The sequence below is a fragment of the Gasterosteus aculeatus genome, chromosome 10 (assembly GCF_964276395.1).
Source record: "Gasterosteus aculeatus chromosome 10, fGasAcu3.hap1.1, whole genome shotgun sequence".
Lineage (NCBI taxonomy): Eukaryota > Metazoa > Chordata > Actinopteri > Perciformes > Gasterosteidae > Gasterosteus > Gasterosteus aculeatus.
This window is the reverse complement of record NC_135697.1, coordinates 16,807,446-16,828,464: the sequence shown is the minus strand read 5'-3', so window position 1 is coordinate 16,828,464 and position 21,019 is coordinate 16,807,446. Positions and strand designations below refer to the sequence as shown.

Below are 21,019 nucleotides of genomic sequence, written 5' to 3'. Positions count from 1 at the left end.
TTGTCTCGCTTTCAGGTAATACGTTTACCACTGATAGAGTTGGGATTGTGGGACAAAGTATTGCGCTGAGAAGTGTTAAGCTTCGTTAACGGATCAGCGGTGCTTCAAAAAGAAGATAAATCGGGGCTTAATGGCGTCACAGCTCTGTGAGGCCGACCTCCAGATCTGGCTAAGTGATGACGTACAGCGGCTTTCTTTCCATTACTGGATTTGGGCATTTTTCCACGTACAGGTTTTTGCTTTTTTAAATGTATTTTTACATAATAAATGTAAGTATATTTTTATATAATATTGTCATGACGGTGAACAATGTGGCGTAGCTGATCCCCACGCGCTCGAGTCGACCCCCTTTGAGACCAGCGGGTTAATCTCCAAAAGCAGAGGAATTCCATTAAATGAACCGTCACCCGGAGGATAATCCTTACGATTCTCCTTGTCCACGTGATTAACCAGCACACCTTTTCTACGTTGCTGCTTAGACTGGGAAGAAATTCGAATTTTAATGATAAATTAAAATCATTGTTTGCTAAATATCTCAAAAGTAATCTTAAAAATCAGTCTCAATATGTGTGCAGTTGGGATGATTTAACCGTGACAAAGATTTAACATATAAAAGATAATCTTATTGCTTCATAATGAGAAGGTTTAATCGGGTGTGCTTCATTGTGAGACCAAATCTATTTATTGGAACATTTTATTAGTTCGCCAAACAGGTAATATAAAACATTGGGTTCCTTCCAAAATAAAATACCCAGAACAACAGTTGAAACACGTCTCGGGAAGCTTCTCGAGCAAATACATCTTCAATATGTGTCATTGAAACGTTCCTTAAACTCAAAGTGCAACAAGAAGCTGCAAATAGAGGCTGCAGCCTTGCTTTTAAAAATAAAACTACATAAATGCATGCGTTACACACAGAAACTGGACGGATTCATACTGGGATCACTTTCACTGCAGTGCACTGAAAGGCTAAATTGTAAAACTCCATTTCATCTTTACTTTGTATTGACACATGGATCCAGTTTATTGCTGCCTCACAGCCTTTATCATCTCTCTCTCATTGACGTAATCTCCAGCATTTCAAACATCTGTCTTAATGTCCGCATCCTTCTAACAGCTGTAATCTTCTTTATCTTCTTTTAATCGTGTTTCTGTACGCTGGGAAACAACAGAGAAAAACACTGCGAACCAGTTATTTATGTGGCAAATATAAACAAATCATTTCTTATTTGCTCTCTTGACACGAAGCCAACTAAATATATTTAGATTTTTTAGGTCCTGATGATTATACTTATCTGTGAGTGTAGAAATGATCTATGATCTATGCGATATATCAGCACATAAAGACTAAAAGGTCACGGTGTATAAGGCTGAATTTACAAAGTTACAATCACCTGTTTGTAGGAAAATGTGATTTGGTGAGAGATTTCTAATCATCGCATAGTATCAAAAAAGTGCTTTCTGTTCATCCAGTGGAACATCTCATCATCATCTTCTCTGGACTAATTATTTCTACCATATTTAAAGACGATATCCCTAAACTGACTCTTTGGAAAGACGAGGGTTTGTCACGAAATAACAAAGTTATTAGCAGAAATGTGTACAATTAACTCCCTTTTGCACCTTTTACTCCTGATGTTTGTGCTTCTCCTGCTGCACACGGACTCCATGGTGGCGTCCAACCTCCCTCATTAAAGCAAAGGTGTGAGCGTTGGAGCTGTGAGTTGGTTTAGAACACAGTCCAGAACTATGATGGGAAGCCGGATACTTAGGAAGAACGATGGATATTATGGAAGTCTCAGCAGAGCGAGTCCTCTCTCTCCTCCTGCACAGCGTATTCTATCTCGTCCATCTCCCGCTCGCAGTCTTCACATCCTTCAGCGCAGCATCCCTCCACCACCACGCCATGAGGGTCCACCAGCCTCCGCCCCCCCATTCCGCATCCCCCCGCTTCCCCAGCTCCTCCCGCTGCTCCCATTCCTTCCATCCCAACCCCGCTCCCTCCGAAGAGGGCAACTCCCACTCCCCCAGCTCCTCCCGCTGCCCCCATTCCTTCCATCCCAACCCCGCTCCCCCCGAAGAGGGCAACTCCCGCTCCCCCAGCTCCTCCAGCTCCTCCCACGCCCACCCCGAAGCCCATGGCGTCCACCCCTCTAACTCCGATCCCCCCTCCGCCGACAAGCAGCGCCCCCCCGGCCCCATACGCCAGGGGGCCCATGGCTGGTCCCGATCCTCTGGGCCACAGGGAGCCCATGAGCGCCCCCTGCTGGCCGAGCTGGATCAGCTGACTGACGGAGTAGACGCTCCCTCCAGCCCGAAGGACCTCCTCGTAGGAGGGGGCGCAGGCGGCGGCGCGAGCCTCGTCCAGCCTCACCCGGGCCCGGCGCTTCATCTCTATGAGGGTCTTGGTGTAGGAGTTGAGCGTGGCCACGGCGGCCCCCATGCAGCAGCTGAAGGACAGCCACGCCATGCTGGGGAGGGAGAAACGAGCCGGGAGATCACAACTGCAGGCCAAAGCCATTCGGGTATTAACACCACAAACACAATTCTCCAAATTAGAGATCACATATTCTTTTCTGCAGCAACATCTCCCAGTTTAAGCTGATATGAATATATTTTTGGGGGGTCGAAATTGGAAGAAACTGACGCAAAAGACCATCCGTAGTCCCAGGTCTGTGGCCTCCAGTCTTTGGGCCCGATGCTCACGGTCATCTGAAACACCGTGGTGTACATCATGTGTGCCACCATGCCCATCAAACCTGGTGGGGCAACACAAATACGTATGTGAGAGAATGAGGGAGGGAGGAGGGAAAAATAGAGCAAAAACATTTTCCTGCTGGTTTCAGCCACAGGAGGATTCAGAGAGAAGATCCCCCCCCCCCGACTCCCCACCTGAGAGGACGGTGCACATGGCGGCGAAGGCGTTGAACTTGAGGGCGTTCATCTCCCTTTTGGCGCACATGCAGATCACCTCCACGCACATCAGCAGGAAGCCCATGGCCAGCAGGCCGATGTAGGAGAACTCACTGACGACCGCCAGCCAGAGGACACCTGCGGGCGGACAAAACGTCTCACTGTAGATTTGAATGATTCACTCAAGGCTTCTGTTTGTTCTTCTTACTTTGGCTGATTGTGTTGTTTATGGCCCACCTGCCCGTTTATAACAGTTCGTTTATGCCTATTTCAGAGAAACCTCTTGATTTGCAGGTAAATGAATCTTCACAAAGCAGAAAACAGGGGAAGATCAACCAGACTCTTCATCCAGGGGACAATGAACACTTTGATTTCATGCTTAAAGTACATTTTACGGATATGTGCTTTGACTCACGTGAGGTTTTGAAAGCAGGCACAGTTTGGTATTAGTACAGGAAGTGACGACATTAGATACTTGGTTTTTGGTGGTGGAGACACTGTTACTGACCTTGTGTCTCTCCGGGGGTCAGCTCAATGAAGCTGCGACACTTTTCTTCCTGATCTTCACCTGGAGGAACAATCGCACAGAAGAGTGACGGCGCTGAACACGAGGTCACTGATTCATGTTGTTATTATGTTAAAATATTACATCTCTGTCTCTGAATATTACTGAACCATCATTACAACGTATGCCTGTGCTCACAACAACAGCTCAGGGATTAGGGCTGCGTAGTTTTAGGGGCGAGATGAACTAGAATCTCTAATCTCTACTGCGTCTGTTGAGCACGACAGTTTAAATGCCTTTGGGAGAAAGTATTAAATGTCAACCAGTCACAGTGTCTTTCAGGTGAACAATGCGTGCTAGTGATTCCTTTCCTTCAAGGATCCTTAAGGTTGAACCTTAGAGTACAAACCCAGGTGTGTAGTGAGCTGTGCGCTCCACACACACACACACACACACACACACCTTCATTGTGCTTCTCGCAGGAGAGCCAGAAGCCCGTGTGGAAGTAGCGCAGCATGTACTTGTCCTCGCCCGTCTCCCATATGTATTGGACGGCGTTGGCCATCTGCTTCCTCCTGGTGGAGGCCAGCTCCTCCTTCTGCAGCGGAGACAGCGTCACGTTGGAGGCCTGCTGCCTGGGGTCCGGGGTGGGGGCCTCTGGGTGGAGCGAAGAAATGAAGGAGTAAGGAAGTAAAGAAATAGGAAGAGGTGCAGAAACAGAGCGTTGTTTCTTGTCGTGGTAGTTCGGGAGCCTTTTTAACCTCTTAATCCCGGGAGGGTCTCTGTAGTTCACGGAGTGAAACACAATCCGGACCTGAAACACCCCCCGTCAGGTAATCTGTCATAGGCTCAGTGCTGAGCGATAAGACAGCGGGTGAGTGATTCCAGATAACATGCAGATGCAAATACACAATTCTGAGATTAGTCGGGATTATGCAAATCTCCTCCAGTCAAATCAGTTGAAAACTTGAATATGAGTTGCAACAGAAATGCTGTGGATACCACAAAGTCTCATTTTAAATCTCTGCAAGTACTTGGTTACATTACAATTACATTATTACATTATTCATATACTGTACGTAAAATTCCACCTGCATTATTTAGTATGAAACATTTGCCAGACTGTTGCCAGTCAAGTCAGTGCAATAGTCCCTCTTTTACACATTTACAGGGTCTACATCATTCTTAATTACGTCCAAACTTTCTACCAAATCTAATTGAGAGTTCAGAATATAAAATGGAAAACGTGCTAAACGAAACTCAATTGATTCAATTCATAAGATAAAGTTGCTGAAGCAGTGGGGGATTGCCTCTAAATGGCTCTCAACATGGCTGAGCTGGTAGTTTGCAGCTAACGGCGCTAACATCGGTCTACCTCGGGGGGGTTCTAGCTGGGTCGGGTTCTGCATCACCAGCACCTTATGAGCCTGCAGCAGAGTTACAAGAGATCTACGAATCTGAGGTCAAACCTTTTGGGGTTTCTGAGCACCTGCGCGTCGGTGGCGCCTGAAGGCTTTGCCTCCCGGCCTCACCTGTGGTGTACGGCTGGCTGTCGTTCTGCCCGCAGTTCTTCAACTTGACGGGCGAGAGGCAGAGGGGCTTCACCACCTTGTGCGTCCCCTCGCACCAATAGGAGGTGCAGAAGGCCCAGACGGACAGCGTGAGGGCCATGGAGGTCAGGGAGAGCGACAGCAGGGAGCGGTTACGTCTGGACATGTTCTCCAGCATCGTCGCTTCTCGCCGTGAGGTCGACAGGCCCGGGAGAAACTTGTTCGAGTGCCTCGGAGGTCTCGGCCCTCTGAGGTTTTCTGCTGACTAATCGGGATTTGTTTGTCGTGGAGCGCAGAAGTGATTCAAAGAGGGCGGCGGAGGGATCGGGGATGGAGGGAGGGCTGGGCGAGTTGAGGAAAGGCGAGCGGTCGACAGACGGGAGGCTGAGAGCGGAGAGTGGAACACAGAAAGATGAAAAGCGGGGGATTTAATCACTGCCAGTAAGACACAGACAGATGTGCAGGCCAGAGGAGGAACTCTGGCTCTCCTCCCGCTCCAGCTGCAGTCAAAGAAATCCAGGAAAGTAGTTCATGGCCTTTGAATTCGAGACCTCCTTGTCTCTTAGACGTTACGGCACGAGGCCATTTCTAGTCGCCGACCCGCAGCACTACCCCATTTTTCTACCATCTTTCTTCTGGTTTTTGGTTCATGACGTTTGCTTTTCTTGGACGAGGATGGATGCCTTAATCTTATCCTGCGGATCAGTCGCGCTCCGAGGGCACATCCCCTTCTTCCACCTGTTCCTCCACCTCTCTAGGAGGGATTGTATTTCAGGCCTACCTCTGGCCTTGGTAATCTTTGGTAATCTTGCAGGATTAATGTCAAGTGAATCTCATGCTGTCTTTGTCTGGACGACCCCTGAAAGTAAAGAAGGAAGATTAAGAAAAGAAGAGCTGAGTCACTGAACATTGTTTTATTGTTATTGCTTGTTGCTTCTCCAGATCTTTGAACACGGTGTGCTGTGTTTGGAAGGGTTTAGATTTCCAAGCAGCATTCTGCTAAGAGGACGAGGGGCCTTCAACCAACAGTTTGGCTTGCGGGTGTCAGAGGTCAATCTGCAGCATCATATCATAATGCAGTTGATGTCATCGGTTTCTCCCTTCAGCAGGCGTCAACCTCCAGGTCTGAGAAGTGAAGCCAATTCTTAAATGCTTTAATACTGCCTTCTCTGTAGTGACTCCTGTGCTCCCATAGACGTCTATGACTACTTCTCTCTGGATTTATTCCCTCAGTAAACATTGTAAACATGAGTTTATGGTCTCAGTCTCTAGTTTCAAGTCGTCTTCAATACAGCATGATGTTCATTTAGTGAATTATGGTAAATTTAGTCAAATAGACCATAAAGCGGGGGTATGATAGTGGGCGGGGCTACCGTGTGACTGACATGTTGCTACCCCACCATCGCTTATATGTGTTTTCGTCCTACAACTTTACAACTTTGACATTGTGTTTTCAAAAAGCAAGCAGGCAATGTTGATGATGTCCAACTCAAGGCTTCAAACCTCTGCTGCACAAACCAACGGTGACGTCGCAGCGAATAGATCCACTTTTTAATTACAGTCAATGCTTTTCAGCAGTTTCAGCGTTTCTGTCAGTAACGTAAAAAATGTATTTTCCAACTAACCTACACGATGTTTAGGATGAGTGACATATTCAAAATATTCCTATAATATGTAATAAATGTGTAAATGTTCTAATAATACAATACTGTTCCACAAATACGACCCCTAATAAAATCTTACGCTAGGATGTCCTCTGCCATTTGAAATACAGTTTTGAGGCTTTGAATAATCTGATCAGCTCCCTCTGGAGCAGCCAAGCAGAAAGTGAGAAAACGACTCACCGCGTTCCCCTGCCGGCGCCTCGGACGGGGCTCTCGGTTTCCCTTCACCTTTCTTCTGCGCTCCCTCATCACATATTCCTCTGTCTTGGGCGAGTTTCCATCGGAAACCCACCCCAGATTTCTCTAATCCTCACAAATCCATCTGTTACTTTCCCTTCCCTTTGCTCTCCATATTGTGTCGATTCATCCCCCTCTCGCGCTCTCTCTCTAGTTTTCCTCATCTCGCCAGCTCGTATACATGGTGACCCTGGTGACCTCTGCTCCAACACGGATTAATCTGACCGAGTGGTATCCAGCAGCTTTGCTTTGAGATGAGTGTAAACTCCAACCCTTCTTAATGCAAACGGGTCCAGCTGTGCGGCGTGCACGGCCGCTGGCTTTGGGCAATCACGCCCGAGAGTCGGCGGTTTGAATCTCTGATTGGTAAAACGGCGACGGCATGTTTGGAACAGTCTGTCCCAACTTTCTAGGTTCTTTCCTCCGTTGAATTTCTTTGGCTTTGTGAGAAAACAGAGGCACACTGTACATACAGTGTTTGTATGTATATGTATATTATACAATATATATATATATATAATATATATATATATATATATATTATTTAAACATTTTGTTCTTCAAGATGTGATGTTTAATTATACGTTAATCCAGCAGAACAGTATGTTTATTCTTTGAACAGTTTGTGCATCATGTAATCTGACTTCCATCTGTAAAAAGGGCTAAAAGTCCAGACTCATTGGGAGTCACCGGGCTGCTGTGTCGTAATGTGACACATGCTCACTATCAGAACCCCCCCCCCATGTTTAGAGGCTCAGAGCAGATCCCACGCTCCCTCCTCTCTTCATCCAGCTGTGCGTCAACCTTAACTGACTCCGTGGCCTCACACGGACACAGTGACAGATCTTCTCCAGGCATGTTTTATTAAATGCAAGAATCATAACCAGTTATACGAGACAATGGACCCCCCCCCCCCCCCCCCCCCAACAACAGAGAAGCAAAAAGCCAGACCGCCTTTTGCTTTTCTCTCTTTAAAGGGGATTTATGAGTCTTCAGTTATTTTACACGTCTCATTTTGTGGTATTTGGTCAGCGGACACACAGAACTAAAACCATTCATCACTAAGAAGCTCAACAACCACAAGCTCACATATTTGATAGTTGTTTATTGGGAGAATAAGTCTCTTACTTTGAGGCGTGTATAGAGGTTCAATGTATACAAAATCAGTTACTCAAGTAATTTACTTTTTATAAAGTACTTTGGTAAAATGTATTTCCCTTCAGCATAATATATTGAAATGTTTAATAGTTCAAAGATATTCTGATAAGAGACTTCTAACGTGTGCATTTATGGCCCTCTTGTGGTGACAGCCGGTCGGTTTCATGAGTTGTATGATTTATGCTCAAAGGAATCTCCAATAAATGAGATGCTAAGGAAACCAAATCTGATCGGAGAAAACGTAAAGGAGAGAATATCATACGGAAAAGCTACAGTGCTGAATAAACGTAGTGTTCATAGGAAAAACACTAAACGAATGTATTTCATAGATTATTCATAATGGATTTTGATAGACTGAACTGTGATGTTTTCACGTGCATTTCCAGCCCCGAGGGACACCATGAAGACATGCAGGAGCGTGGACATGTGACATTAACCACACTAGAGATGAAGGGCGTGCACTCACGCACGCACAGACACACTAAAGACGTTGCTATGTTCAAATTCAGACTTTATTCAGCCAAAGCTGCAGCAAAAACATCACACAACGACACAGTTCAGTTTCTTCTTTCCGTTTGGGGAGACACAACGGGGACGCGTTCAGTTACACAATAAATCAACAACGACTATGAATCAAACCAGGAAGAAAAAAAAAGCCACCGTTGGTTACTGAGTTGATTGATAACGCCGTGATCAGGTTGGAGCCAATCACAAAACCACACATTGATCAATACCGTCCGGTCGAGCCGTCTGTTTGACGACACGGGGACAAAAGTTGACCTGAACTTGTCTTTGTTGGAAGCCGTTGATGTATCGATAAATTATCAATAAATAGTTACTGAGGAATTTAACACTAATATACAGTATATTTCAAGGTTCATCTGTGATTACTTCCACTATTTACATCAGCACAATTTATACTGAACACACACCCACACACACTCACACAAACCTCCAGTCCTGTCCATGTCTCACAGGTCCACACTCACATCTACAGAAACTCTTCAGTATTTCCACGGAGACTCACAGTTAAGATGCTCCCCGCTTCCCAGACTTGTGCCACGGGTAAAAGGAGGATGGCCGAACTAATAGATCGGATTCAAACACCATTTCACACACGTTTTGTGTATTCCGTTAAAGGTATGCCACATGGTATGTTAACGTGTGCAGACTACAAGCGGAGGAGGGTTTAGCAGAGGACCAGATGGGGTTAATTGAGGGATCATACAAGTGGTTTTGCATGTTTTAGTCAAATGTTGCTTCTTCTTCTTCTTCAAAAAAAAAAAGGGAAAGTGAAAATCCATTTTGTTATATTTTTAAGGCGTAAACAATATTAAGACAATATCTGTGGTCTGTAATTGGAAAAATGGTAGCGAAACATACATTTAGGTTAGAGAAACATGTAAAACCACCAAGTGCGGTCATTCGATATATCGTATTTATCTAGTAGGGAATGTTCCACTTCCAGCTGTCAGAAAAGGAAGGGATTGTTGTTTTTCTTCACTGTGTCAGCCGACCCGTTGCCTGAGAGCAACTGTGGGTCGAGGGGGCCTCTCCCCCCGGCCCGTTCAGTGGATTCTCCTAAGTGAGAGACCCCTGCTTGGCAATTCCCGCCAAAGAAACTGGACTGACCCAGTTCTGTTCCCATTAAGAGGGGGTCTGTGAAGGGATTCCCCACTAGAGAGCCCGACTGCACCATGAACAGTCCTCCAGAGGAGGGGTCCACGTTGAGTCCCGTTTGTGGCTTCCTTCCCATAGACACGGATTGTACCATTCCAGTTGCAGAACGTGGGGGAGCCCCCTGCAGCGTGTTTAAGAGCGAGTGTGAAACTCCTGTGGTATGGGACGGTAGCTGAAATAAGGGAGTTTCACTGGAAGGATTAGCAGCTCCAAAATTGTCAGAAGGTGCATCGAAAAAGGGAGCAAGGGTGGAACCAAATGGGCCGCGGGGCGGGCTTGAGGTTTCATGAAGGGAAATACGTGCAACGGGCACAGGGCCATATGTCATGTCTCTGGCTTTGAGAGCGCCTGGGAAATTAGGAGGGAGCAACAGCAGGATGAGGGGGGTGGGGGGGTTAAAGTATTACAGTAAAGAGAAAATTCACCAGAGCAGAGGGAGAGAGGGGTGAGAAAAGTTATATTTTGTCCAGTTAATCTACACTGGGTTCTACACTAAACTTCAGGTCACAACATCTATACAGTATGCAGCGAGAAAAGGGGGGGTGGGGCATCACACAGGATTACAGTAATCTTTTCCACTCACACCTATTGCTCAATATTTACTTGTGATTCAGTCTCACCCACCTCCTCTCTGGACTTGAGCTAAACAGTAGTGGAATGCATGTGAATCATCATCCCAGCAATTATTTGTGTGTCTCAGGGATTATCCAGTCTTTAAAGTTGGTCATGCATCCATTTAAATCAAGCGTGCCACATATGATCCCACACCAAGCCATTGTCAAAGAACGGTTATTGTCACCCAGAGCGAAGCGGTTTCTCCTTCCTTACCGACGGCTTGTGTCTGGGCGAGGAGCGTGCTGGCGACTGGTCGCCGCATGGGTTCGGGATTCAAAGAAAATAGATTGTCCAAGTCAACAAGCGCCGCCGCAGAGCCCAGAAACGAAGCAGTCTTTCTATACGCCTCCTCCTTCTGCGCCGGTCGCTCTTCTGCAATACAATACAGGTCCAATTCTACTCTAAAAGGTATTTTCTTTTGGGGACAGGTCAGGGAGGAAAAGAGAGCAAAGTGGAAGAGAGGTTTAGTGGGTTACAGATTGTTAGCCAGCTGCTGATCGAAGATGGGGGTGAAATGGAGGAAACGGAAGTAAACAGTAAGAATCAGGCACAAAAACTGTTACGTTGTTAGGGTGACCCGTTCCAGCCAAGCACTAAGCCAGCTGGTAATGTGTTATGGGCTAAAAACAGCCATATTAAAACTATTCAGAGGAAAAGTTTAGTTGATTTTAATCAGAGCGGAACATTTTAATTGCTGAGTACCGAGCAGACACTGATGTTTTAATACCGTGAATAATGGATTAATGGATTTGAGAAAACAGCCACGTGTGACCTACCTGCCCCGTTGCTAGGTGCGCTACTTGGCGCACCCCAAGGATCACCTTTTTTAGACGCTCCATCGCCAAACGGACCACTTGACGGGGAGGAGGCCACGGGGGGAGCAGGTGAACCCCATGCATCATCTGTGCTGACCGGAGCTGCAGCTTGACAGGTGAAATACAGCGTTATGGTTCAAAAAGGACAAAACGATATCATCCCGATGAGAAAAACATTTCAGTGTGATTGTTGGGACTTCGGGACTTCTGTTGTTCATATAGTTGTGTATGTCAGCTTAAGGTGCTTTTCTAATCTTGCTCAGAGTCCTTACTATTTCTATTTCAGCGGCACAACCAGGTAACAAAGATCCACTTGCTTGCTTTCAAAGGTTCAAAGTTTTGATGACACCTGAGAGAATCCCATGTGTTAAGGAATGCCATGGAATATTGATGAAAGATCTGGCAAAGATAAAAGATGTTTAGCAGAATGTATATGACAGTTTCTTACCTGGAGCCCCCCATGGGTCGTTGTCCAGTTTGGATGCATCTCCAAATGCATCAGCATTATCAACAGGTGAGAAGGTGCTTGTCCCATCCCCCCAGGGGTCTCCACCCTTTGTTTCCTCTTGAGCAGACGGCACCCCCCATGTATGTGACCCGTCACTGGGTGGAGAGCAAGCAGGGGCACCCCATGCATCTGCAGCATCTTGAGGCGAGCTCAGTGGAGGCGCATTGAAGGGATCGGACGCATCATCTTTAGGTGGACTGGATGGCCCTTTGAATGGATCCTCTTTTGGGAGTGTTGTTGGTGCAACAAAAGGGTCCTCTTTTGTAGGGTTTGATGATGTGGAGAAAGGATCCTCTTTGGGGAATGTTGATGCAGCAGTAAAGGGGACATCTTTAGATGATGCCAGTGTGGTAAAGGGATCATCTTTGGGGGCCTTGGGGGTGTCATCCTTGGGGGCGTTGAAGGGATCGTCCTTGGGGGCGTTGAAGGGATCGTCCTTGGGGGCGTTGAAGGGATCGTCCTTGGGGGCGTTGAAGGGATCGTCCTTGGGGGCGTTGAAGGGATCGTCCTTGGGGGCGTTGAAGGGATCGTCCTTGGGGGCGTTGAAGGGATCGTCCTTGGGGGCGTTGAAGGGATCGTCCTTTGGGGCGTTGAAGGGATCGTCCTTGGGGGCGTTGAAGGGATCGTCCTTGGGGGCGTTGAAGGGATCGTCCTTGGGGGCGTTGAAGGGATCGTCCTTGGGGGCGTTGAAGGGATCGTCCTTTGGGGCGTTGAAGGGATCGTCCTTTGGGGCGTTGAAGGGATCGTCCTTTGGGGCTTTGAAGGGATCGTCCTTTGGGGCTTTGAAGGGATCGTCCTTTGGGGCTTTGAAGGGATCGTCCTTTGGGGCTTTGAAGGGGTCTGAATCTTTTGGTGCAGCAAAATGATCTCCTTCCTTCTTTGGAGCAGCAAAGGCATCTTTTTGAGCTGAAAATGAATCTTCATTAGTTTTGGTTGGAGCCCCCCAAGGATCACCGCTGGTGGGTGTATCAGATGTGTCAGGCTTTGGGTTTGTGACCCATGGATCTGCAGCTTCCTTAGGTTCTGTCGCGGCTCCCCAAGCATCTGTTTTTACCTTCTCTTCCTCCTTCTCCTTCTCCTCTGCTTTCGCCCCTCCCCAAGCACCTCCTTTTTCATCATTGCCTTTGCCGGCATCCTCCCATTTCAACTCTTCTTCACTCATCTTGGCCTAGGATATTACAGTTAGAGAGTTAAATTCAAACCCTAACAAATGGGTTCGTTAGTGGTGTTACGTAACAAATCCTGCTAACACTGGAGATTGAAGGTTGTTTAAGCAGAATAATCGATTGCAGAATAATCTATAGCATTCTGTGACCTAATTACAAATGAAGCCTCTTTTGACTGATCTTTTTGCATTCATAGACTATATTATGGAGCATTGGGTTTTTTCAGACTTTAAAAAGATGTTGATACAACCAGTTATTTTTGAGGACACGGTTGGCACTGCATTACAGTGGTGTAGTATTTACATTACAGGTCATTTAGCTGACGCTTTTATCTAAAGCGAGTTACATTACACTTTAAACCCGTGGCTTTATACATTTTTGCCTGGGGAGCAATTAGGGGTTAGGTGTCTTGCTCAGGGAATCGAACCACCAACCTTGCGGTTCCCAGTGCACCCGCTCTACCCCCTGCGCCACGACGACCCTTGTTTGTCCATTTATGTCCACTGCTGTGAGCTCTGTACTTGATTTCCACTCACCCTCCGCTCCTTGTCTTTCATCTCAGCCTCCTGCTTTAGACGTTCCTCCTTGCGGGCGGCGAAGGAAGCGGTCAAGTCGGCAACTGACGGTATGTTGTCTAAGGATGGAAGCCCTGCGGACCCGACGACGTAGCATGGCTTGTAGTTGGGATCCTTGATGGCATCAGTAGATGAGGCTTGTTAGGAGGAATGAAAAATAGACTTCAATGAGAAACTGTCCAAACAATTGGCATGTTACAGTTTAGGAGAGAATAGCTAACCAGCAGCATTTTTTGAAGTCTTCTCCCTGGTTTTGACTGCAAAGTCTCTCTCCTCCTTTAGTTTATCATCATCCTCCATGAGAACAAGGACAACTTTGGCCTTCTCTCGCACATTTCCACCCTGGGACAGAAAGGCTTAGATTAGACTCTTATCTAACTATGACCATGGTCTTCTTGAGGGATTCTTACAAATGTGCAATACGCCACATTTTGAACTTTGCCTAGAGGAGTATGATGATATGGATATTATAGTGTCATTAATGGACAATCTTAATCCACAGCGTTCAACCTTTAATGGATACTAAAAGATTCACCTGATCCTTTCCATCCTTTTCTACGAAGCGATACTCTGTGAGGGCTTTGACGATGTAGATGTTGTCTTTCATTTGCAGAAGCACACGGTCGTCACCGGTCTTCAACAGGTACTCCAGCAGTGTCAGGGACTGGTATGAAAAAGAAAATCACAATGAACACATTTTTATGCAAAACAAAAGTGTACATGATCAATGGATTTTACCTGGTTAAATTAAAAACAACTTCAAAAAAGAAATAAAAGAAACTGTAAAGTTTGACTTTTTTTAGAAAAACAAATGGTCAAGCCACTATCCGCTTTTGGTTTGAACCCATATTGTCAATCTTCAGATGGCTTATCAGTGTCCCTTTTAACTCATTTCAATCATGGCTTATGATATGAAATACTGTATTTTAATGGTATTGTGAATACATTTAAACTGAAAGCCATTACTGCTGGAGACCAGAGAAATGCTGAATCTTTGGGTGGCCTTAAAATCCTTGTTATCACACTGCAGTGGGTTCTGGTGCTACAGGTCCACGTAGCCTTTTCAAATAATGGTTGTATTGGTATTTTGAAAACCTGGAGGCTGATACCTTGTGGATGTGTCTCCAGTTCTTGTCGTCTTTCAGGCGCTTCCACAGCATTGTCATGATCTCATTGCAGGCCACCACGTTGTAGGTCAGATCAGAGAGGTCAGCCATCTGAGAGCTGGACGGGCCCCACGGGTCATTGGACGTCGCCTCTCTCACCTGCAAAAAGAAGCCAAGCAAGAAAGGTCAGGAAATACTGCTGGCAGTCCGAAGGTCAGAGTGCTTGTGACACTCACTCCCGTATGAAGCGTAATTACAATGAGGCAAGTCACTAGTGGCACCAATTGAATTTTTTATGCTAACAAACATGATAATTGGTTCTGGCCGTCTATTAAACATCATATATAATCAGATGAGCATAATGGCTGGAAGGACAGCCCAGATTTCCTTGATTCCTAAAACCTGAAGATTAGAATACAAGTGATTGTCTCACTGTGATTTAAGAAAACTGTCATTGTTTGCTGCAGTAGAAACTTTAAATGTATGACTTGTTTTACTGTTCTTGCACCTATTAGGTCAAACCTTTGGTGGGCCCACTTTTTCTCAAACTCATGCTGTACAAGTGTGCCATACACAGAAGTGTATTTAATTTGTACGTATCTGTTCAAAGTGTGTTTGAATGTCATCTTGTACTGGTGTTTGTGGGAGGAGGGAACATTAAATCGACACAATGGGGATATCAGGGTCCACCTGGTTCTCGGTTAGTTTCTTTTACCTTGACCTCAGCCTCAGAGTAGTTCTGGACCAGGTTCTTCAGCTGGCGGCGGAGCATAGAGGACGTCATGGTGCCTGAAGGGGGAAGAATCGTTGATGTGAATAAACAAATGTTTATAGAGTCAGCACAGAGTAGAAGGATCCACACACATATACACATTATTAAGAATGAAACCACACACAAAGTACCATAGTACCATACCTTCAGTGGAGTCTGTGGCGTGAAAAGTATTTTCTTTCAGGTTGCTTCAGTGAGAGTACATCCATGAAGCTTTATCTCCCCCTGACTGCATTGACTCGGGATGTTCAGAAACCAGATCCTTCACCTGAAAGGGGGGAGGGGGGGGGGGGGAGACCAGTCAACATTCAATGAAAAGAGCGGAGGCATTGGGTCGGAAAGCGAACAATAACGAACACGCGGTTGAAGAGAGCAGCGGAAAAGATGTGCGACAGCTCGTGTCAGTTTGTCATAATCACCGCGACGAAACACAACATCTTCACCTAACGTTTGGTCAGCTACGAGGCTACCAGCTACGAGCTAAACGCTACAAGCTACGAGCTAAAAGCTACAGGCTACGAGCTACAAGCTACAAGCTACCGTTAGTTAGCTCGTTGCGGGAGAAACCCTTCGTTCACAGCGCAGGTGGGACGACCGGCCCGATCCGCATCAGCTGCGAGTCGACGTGTGCGTGAGGACGTTATTTCAGGACCTCGGAGAGCGACCGCGGGCGGCCCGGAAGCCGTTGACGCGGCTAACGGGCGAACGTAACGTAACGGAGCCAGCGGGGCTGAGCGCGGACACCCGACGTTAGCGATCGAATCGGGACGGTCGCGGCTGTCGGTTAGAGGGACGGCGGCCCAGTCGCGGGCGAAGGAGAGTACCCGAGGAAGAAGGAGAAGAGTTACACCACCGGGGAGATATGCAGGATTCTTCGAGGAGACGAGACGACGACGACTTCCGCTTCCCCTGAGTTCGGCACCACCTGCTGGTCACGCCCCCTCAGAGTATTTACTATCCTCAATCAACGTTAAATCTACATTTCTGTAGCGTGGAACCGAGAAACATAAATCAAAGGAAATTATCTGGCTTTCCTAAAAAATTACAATATCGTATCTTAAGTAACATTTCCAATGCATTTTGGTTGGTGGTTATGACTTCAATGACGGCGGAATCAAGATGGCGGCCGAGGGCGAGTACGAGTCGCTCCTGTGCGTGAAGCCCGATGTCAGCGTGTATCGCGGCCCGCCGAGAGCCTCCAACCGCGCGTACAGGGACCGGAGTAACCGCCGCTCGTTAAATGGGGATTTGCGGTGCTTCGGGGTCGCTGGGTGCGGACAGTCCGCCCTCACTGCCCGCTATGCTTACCAATGGTTGGGTCGAGGGGGCCTCTATGTGTCTCCGAGGAGAGGTGGAGACCAGGGTCCTTTAGGCGCTTTCGTCCAAAACGAATCTGAAGGGAGATTGAGGTGATGAGAGGAGTTAAGAAATATCAAGTTTCCTTGTGACGCATATTTGTAAAGTTCCCTAAAAGAAGTAAAGTACCTCTCTCTACAGTATTTGAACAATATCACATTCAGCATATTGTGTAGCATATGTTTTTTATGATGCTTTATTTCAAAATCTTGAGTGGGCTCAACTAGCATTGTTATTAAAATCAATATATACAATACTAATACCAATCTATTCAGTGTCGATACATCACACCAAGCGCTTGTCTACAGGGCAGCTGACTGGAAGCTGGACACTCCGGACTGGTCTGGTTGTATGAGGATCACAGCCAGGGGCCCGGTGCCGTTCGTCAAGCTGGAAGACAAAGTCTCAGGTGGGACGTCGCTGTGACACAACGTCCAGTTCTACTGCGTTCTGTGCAGTGACCAGCAGGGGGCGACTCCTCTGCTCCCATAGACGTCTATGAGGAAATGACTCTACTTCTCTGTAGTGACCAGCAGGGGGCGACTCCTCTGCTCCCATAGACGTCTATGAGGAAATGACTCTACTTCTCTGTAGTGACCAGCAGGGGGCGACTCCTCTGCTCCCATAGACGTCTATGAGGAAATGACTCTACTTCTCTGTAGTGACCAGCAGGGGGCGACTCCTCTGCTCCCATAGACGTCTATGAGGAAATGACTCCACTTCTCTCTTGATTTATTCCCTCAGTAAACATTGTAAACATGAATTCATGGTCTCAGTCTCTAGTTTCAAGTGTTATTAAATACAGCATGATGTTCATTTAGTGAATTACGGTCCATTCAGAGTGAAACAGACCATAAAGCAGGCCAGGTTTGGGGGGGGGGGGCTTACTGTTATTGAGACTTCTTCTCAACAGTTAATGAACCCAACAGGGCGACGGCAAAATCTCCAACTCAAGGCTTCGTGTAGCATCAGTCCGCAAACCAATGAGTGACGTCGCCATGATGTGGTCCCGACCCACGGCCCCCTGCCCTCCTCTTGTCCTGCGGGGGGGCTGTTCGCCCAGGCACCGATCGAGGAGCACCCCGGCGTGGCAGCGGAGACCGTCAGCGGCTCCAGCCGATGCTTCGTTCTGCGGATACAAGACGACAACGGTGAGGACGAAGACGGCGCGTTCTCAAGGACGCCGTCCGTGCCGGTCACTAAAACGTCTTCTGTCATCCGCAGGTCGCAGCGCTTTCATCGGGGTCGGCTTCGGGGACCGAGGGGACTCTTTTTGATTTCAACGTCTCTCCGCAGGACCATTTCAAGTAAGCGGAGACCCGGGTCGCGTGATTGCGTTCACACTCGTTAAACGCTGAGTTTGCTCTGCTGCATTTATGAGGCGTACAGCACTTCCCTTGCTGTGGTTTCTCTCGGAAACCGCTGAGACGCTTTGTTTATTTGTGTCTCCGTGCTGTTGGTTGGGGATGCGTCTCTGCAGGTGGGTGAAACAGGAGCGTGAATTCAGTAAAAGTGCCCAGCTCGGGGATTCGGGACCAACACTGGACTTGGGCTTCAAAGATGGACAGATCATCACACTCAACGTAGGGGTGGGACCTTTTTAAATGTCCAGCTTGTGCTGCAGTTTCAAATTATTTTGTCAGAAATGACACACCCTGCTGCCTATGAAACAGAAACTGAAGCTTTGGTGTCGCTGTAGATGTTAGAGGGACATTTGTAAATCACAAATCCTTCCAAGCACAGAAATAAGAAGTCGTGCTAATAAACTGGATGTTAGAACTGTAACCATTCATTCCCCCCCCTGCCTCTAGCAAGGTAAAAAGAGGGATAAACCCCGCCCACAGGGCGCAGGTGGGTTTGTACTCCCCCCACCACCACCTGGAGGGAGGATAGCCCCGCCTCCTCTGTCAGGCTCACCCAATCACAACATTGTCCCTCAGACCGGGGACATGGTAACCGGTATGTTAGCATCTCTGTGCAGCTTTACAGGACCTATTATCTTAATCATCTAAATGAGTCGTGCTCTTTAGCGCTGCGGAGAAACGCGACGTGTGGGTTTGAGCTGCTTCTTTGATGAGTTTAACATGTATGTAACATGTGTGTCTCCCGGTCAGACTGCCTGTTGGAGCTGGACAGCAGTAACTCAAACACAGTGTTTCAGACCAACGCCAGTTCCGACCTGTGGGGAGACTCCTCCGCTCCTGCAAGGTAACTCCTCATGCGGTACCAGAAGTACGTGGCCATCTTTCTTATTTTAATGGGGACCTGTTTTGGGGGTGATTTTGGGGGGATGTCAGGACTCCTGATATTTATCTACAACAGTACAGCAAAGCTATTCAAATACAATTGGTTAATAACTAAACGAACAAATGAAGCAATTGTAGTATTCGTAGAATGAATGTCAAAATAAAATGTGTATTTTGGGAATTTCCACATCATACAGATCTTTAAAACGGCTTGTTGTTGAACGAGCAAAACACTGGTATCGTCCTGTCTAATAAGCGATTCAAATATCCGTCTCCAGCTCCGTTTCCCCTCCGTCACGGACGCAGAATGGATCCAGTTTTGAGTCGCCGCAGTCTTGTTGGATGTGATCTCCATCACACCTGCATCTGTGTCCCAGGCTTCCCCTGCATCCCACCGAGGAACAAGCACACACGCACACGCACACGCATTTGCTTTTCTTTATGTTTCCTCTCCTCTAATGCGACTGCATGGCCCGGCCAGTAGATGGCGCTCTGTTCAGAGCTTTTCGTCTTTTCCAACTGCGACGGCTCCCCCTGCAGGAGATCTGAGTTCTGCAGCCGGAGAATGGAAGCGCGCTCTCTCTCTCTGTGACTGAATGATGTGTTCAGAGCTGCTGAACTACTTTTAACTATAAGAGTTTCTTTATTGCTCTAAAGGCGGCATTTAAATCTTCTTTTTGTGTATTGGCCTTTGTATTATTTCCAATGATTCATAACTTCCCTGAATCATTTGGAAATGACAGCAGCAAGCTGTCTAATGTATGTGTGTGTGTATATGTATGTATGTATGTATGTGTGTATATATATATATATATATATATATATATATATATATATATATATATATATATATAATCATACAAAAAAGAATGGTGTGAATAACTTTTAACATTTACAGGATTTAGCACTTATACAGTAGTATTTCTAGCCTGAAGAGGGGATCAGATGACTGAATGGTGGTTTGGCCTGTTCTACAATGTTAATGTCTCAAAAGGTGGATTTAAAGATGCAGATTAGCTGTTGACTTGAAATAAATGCTGTTGGAAAAATGTACCTCGACACCGGTGTAAAATCATCAAAAACAGGACATCTAATGTTTGCGACGAGGAGGCCGAGATGACGCATACATACGAGTCGGGCGCCAAGCCGACGGTCTCCGGCACCACAACATTACATTACAGGTCATTTAGCTGACGCTTTTATCCAAAGCGACTTCCATTACATTTTTAACCCGTGTTTCTTACATTCCGCCCGGGGAGCAATTAGGGGTCAGGTGTCTTGCGTGTCAGGGACACTTTGACATGGGACACGGGGCAGCCGGGACTCGAACCACCAACCTTGTGGTTCCCCAGCACACCTTCTCTACCCCCGGCGGCGCCACGACGACCCCCCAGATTATAAACAAATATCTTGAGCATCAGAGGACCCAGAACGCCGTGTGAAGGAGCACCGACTCAGTCGTTCTAAGCTGGAACATTATTGCAGTTTTTCCAATGAATGCAGACGCATCCTTCCGTTTAAATCACCTCCATCAGGCCTTCTGTCCTCCACCCTTTGCACATCGTTGTTATAAGATGTGTTTATATAAATATGTATGCAGGGCCTAATGACATTAACGTCTGCCGTGTTAAATCTACACATTTTATGTTTACAATGTCATGTTTGTGTTTACTACTGGGTGGAGCAGTTGCAAGATCCAAACACGAGTTTATCATTTCTGTGAATTAATTGCATTTTTACAAAAAATAATGAGCTACAAACTGAGCTTATTATTATTATTATTATTGTTATTATTATAGCAAGTTTAGCGGGCCGTTAATACAAACTACCAGGTCTTCCTCAGCCCGACCAATAGGATTCCCCTCTGATGAATATTTTGATTTGAAAAGAAATCCAGTTAGTCATCATGAAGTCATGTTCAGCCTGGGAGATGCAACTTGGAGCATTGCATCATCACAGCCCTGCTTTTTGCATTGGATGTGCATTTTGTCCACCAGATTGACACTTTGAATTCTGTAACAGCTGCTCTTTAAAAAGAACACACTTCAAGGCAAAGTGCCTTTGAGACTGTGAATGGGGGCAAACGGTTAGCCGGGCTCTGTCCTAAAGGAAGAAAACAAAGTCGCACCATTTAACCCCTTTTTCCTCCTTGA

General features: G+C 46.7%; 2 protein-coding genes and 1 pseudogene across 12 annotated transcripts; 1 reads left to right on the top strand and 2 right to left on the bottom strand.

Annotated features, from left to right (window-relative positions):
- Positions 1 to 677: 677 nt before the first annotated feature.
- Positions 678 to 5,652, bottom strand: LOC120826798 (germ cell-specific gene 1-like protein). Its single transcript, XM_078081314.1, has 6 exons — positions 4,951 to 5,652; positions 3,881 to 4,075; positions 3,422 to 3,481; positions 2,893 to 3,051; positions 2,648 to 2,759; positions 678 to 2,471 (listed from the first exon to the last, which is right to left on the bottom strand). Exons 1-6 carry the CDS (start codon positions 5,144 to 5,146, stop codon positions 1,799 to 1,801), a joined length of 1,395 nt encoding a protein of 464 aa, XP_077937440.1. The 5' UTR covers positions 5,147 to 5,652; the 3' UTR covers positions 678 to 1,798.
- A 41-nt stretch (positions 5,653 to 5,693) lies between these two features.
- LOC120827004 (uncharacterized) lies at positions 5,694 to 16,384 on the bottom strand. 10 transcript variants are annotated; one of them, XM_078081311.1, is made up of 11 exons: positions 16,089 to 16,384; positions 15,409 to 15,532; positions 15,208 to 15,281; positions 14,496 to 14,651; positions 13,922 to 14,050; positions 13,608 to 13,728; positions 13,348 to 13,523; positions 11,586 to 12,813; positions 11,099 to 11,245; positions 10,536 to 10,694; positions 5,694 to 5,827 (listed from the first exon to the last, which is right to left on the bottom strand). In XM_078081311.1, the coding sequence occupies exons 3-11, from the start codon at positions 15,274 to 15,276 to the stop codon at positions 5,802 to 5,804; spliced, it is 2,211 nt and encodes a 736-aa protein (XP_077937437.1). In that variant the 5' UTR covers positions 15,277 to 15,281; positions 15,409 to 15,532; positions 16,089 to 16,384; the 3' UTR covers positions 5,694 to 5,801. The 10 variants fall into 10 exon arrangements, with proteins under 10 accessions (XP_077937437.1, XP_077937434.1, XP_077937433.1 ...); XM_078081308.1 differs by lacking the exon at positions 5,694 to 5,827 and adding an exon at positions 8,522 to 10,055 and having other exon boundaries at positions 15,805 to 16,384; XM_078081307.1 differs by lacking the exon at positions 5,694 to 5,827 and adding an exon at positions 8,522 to 10,055.
- Positions 16,318 to 19,915, top strand: LOC120827050 (adaptin ear-binding coat-associated protein 1-like; annotated as a pseudogene). Its single transcript, XR_013450978.1, has 8 exons — positions 16,318 to 16,486; positions 16,916 to 17,026; positions 17,664 to 17,771; positions 17,845 to 17,927; positions 18,101 to 18,209; positions 18,432 to 18,579; positions 18,735 to 18,828; positions 19,145 to 19,915. The product of XR_013450978.1 is annotated as an adaptin ear-binding coat-associated protein 1-like (transcript).
- Positions 19,916 to 21,019: the final 1,104 nt, after the last annotated feature.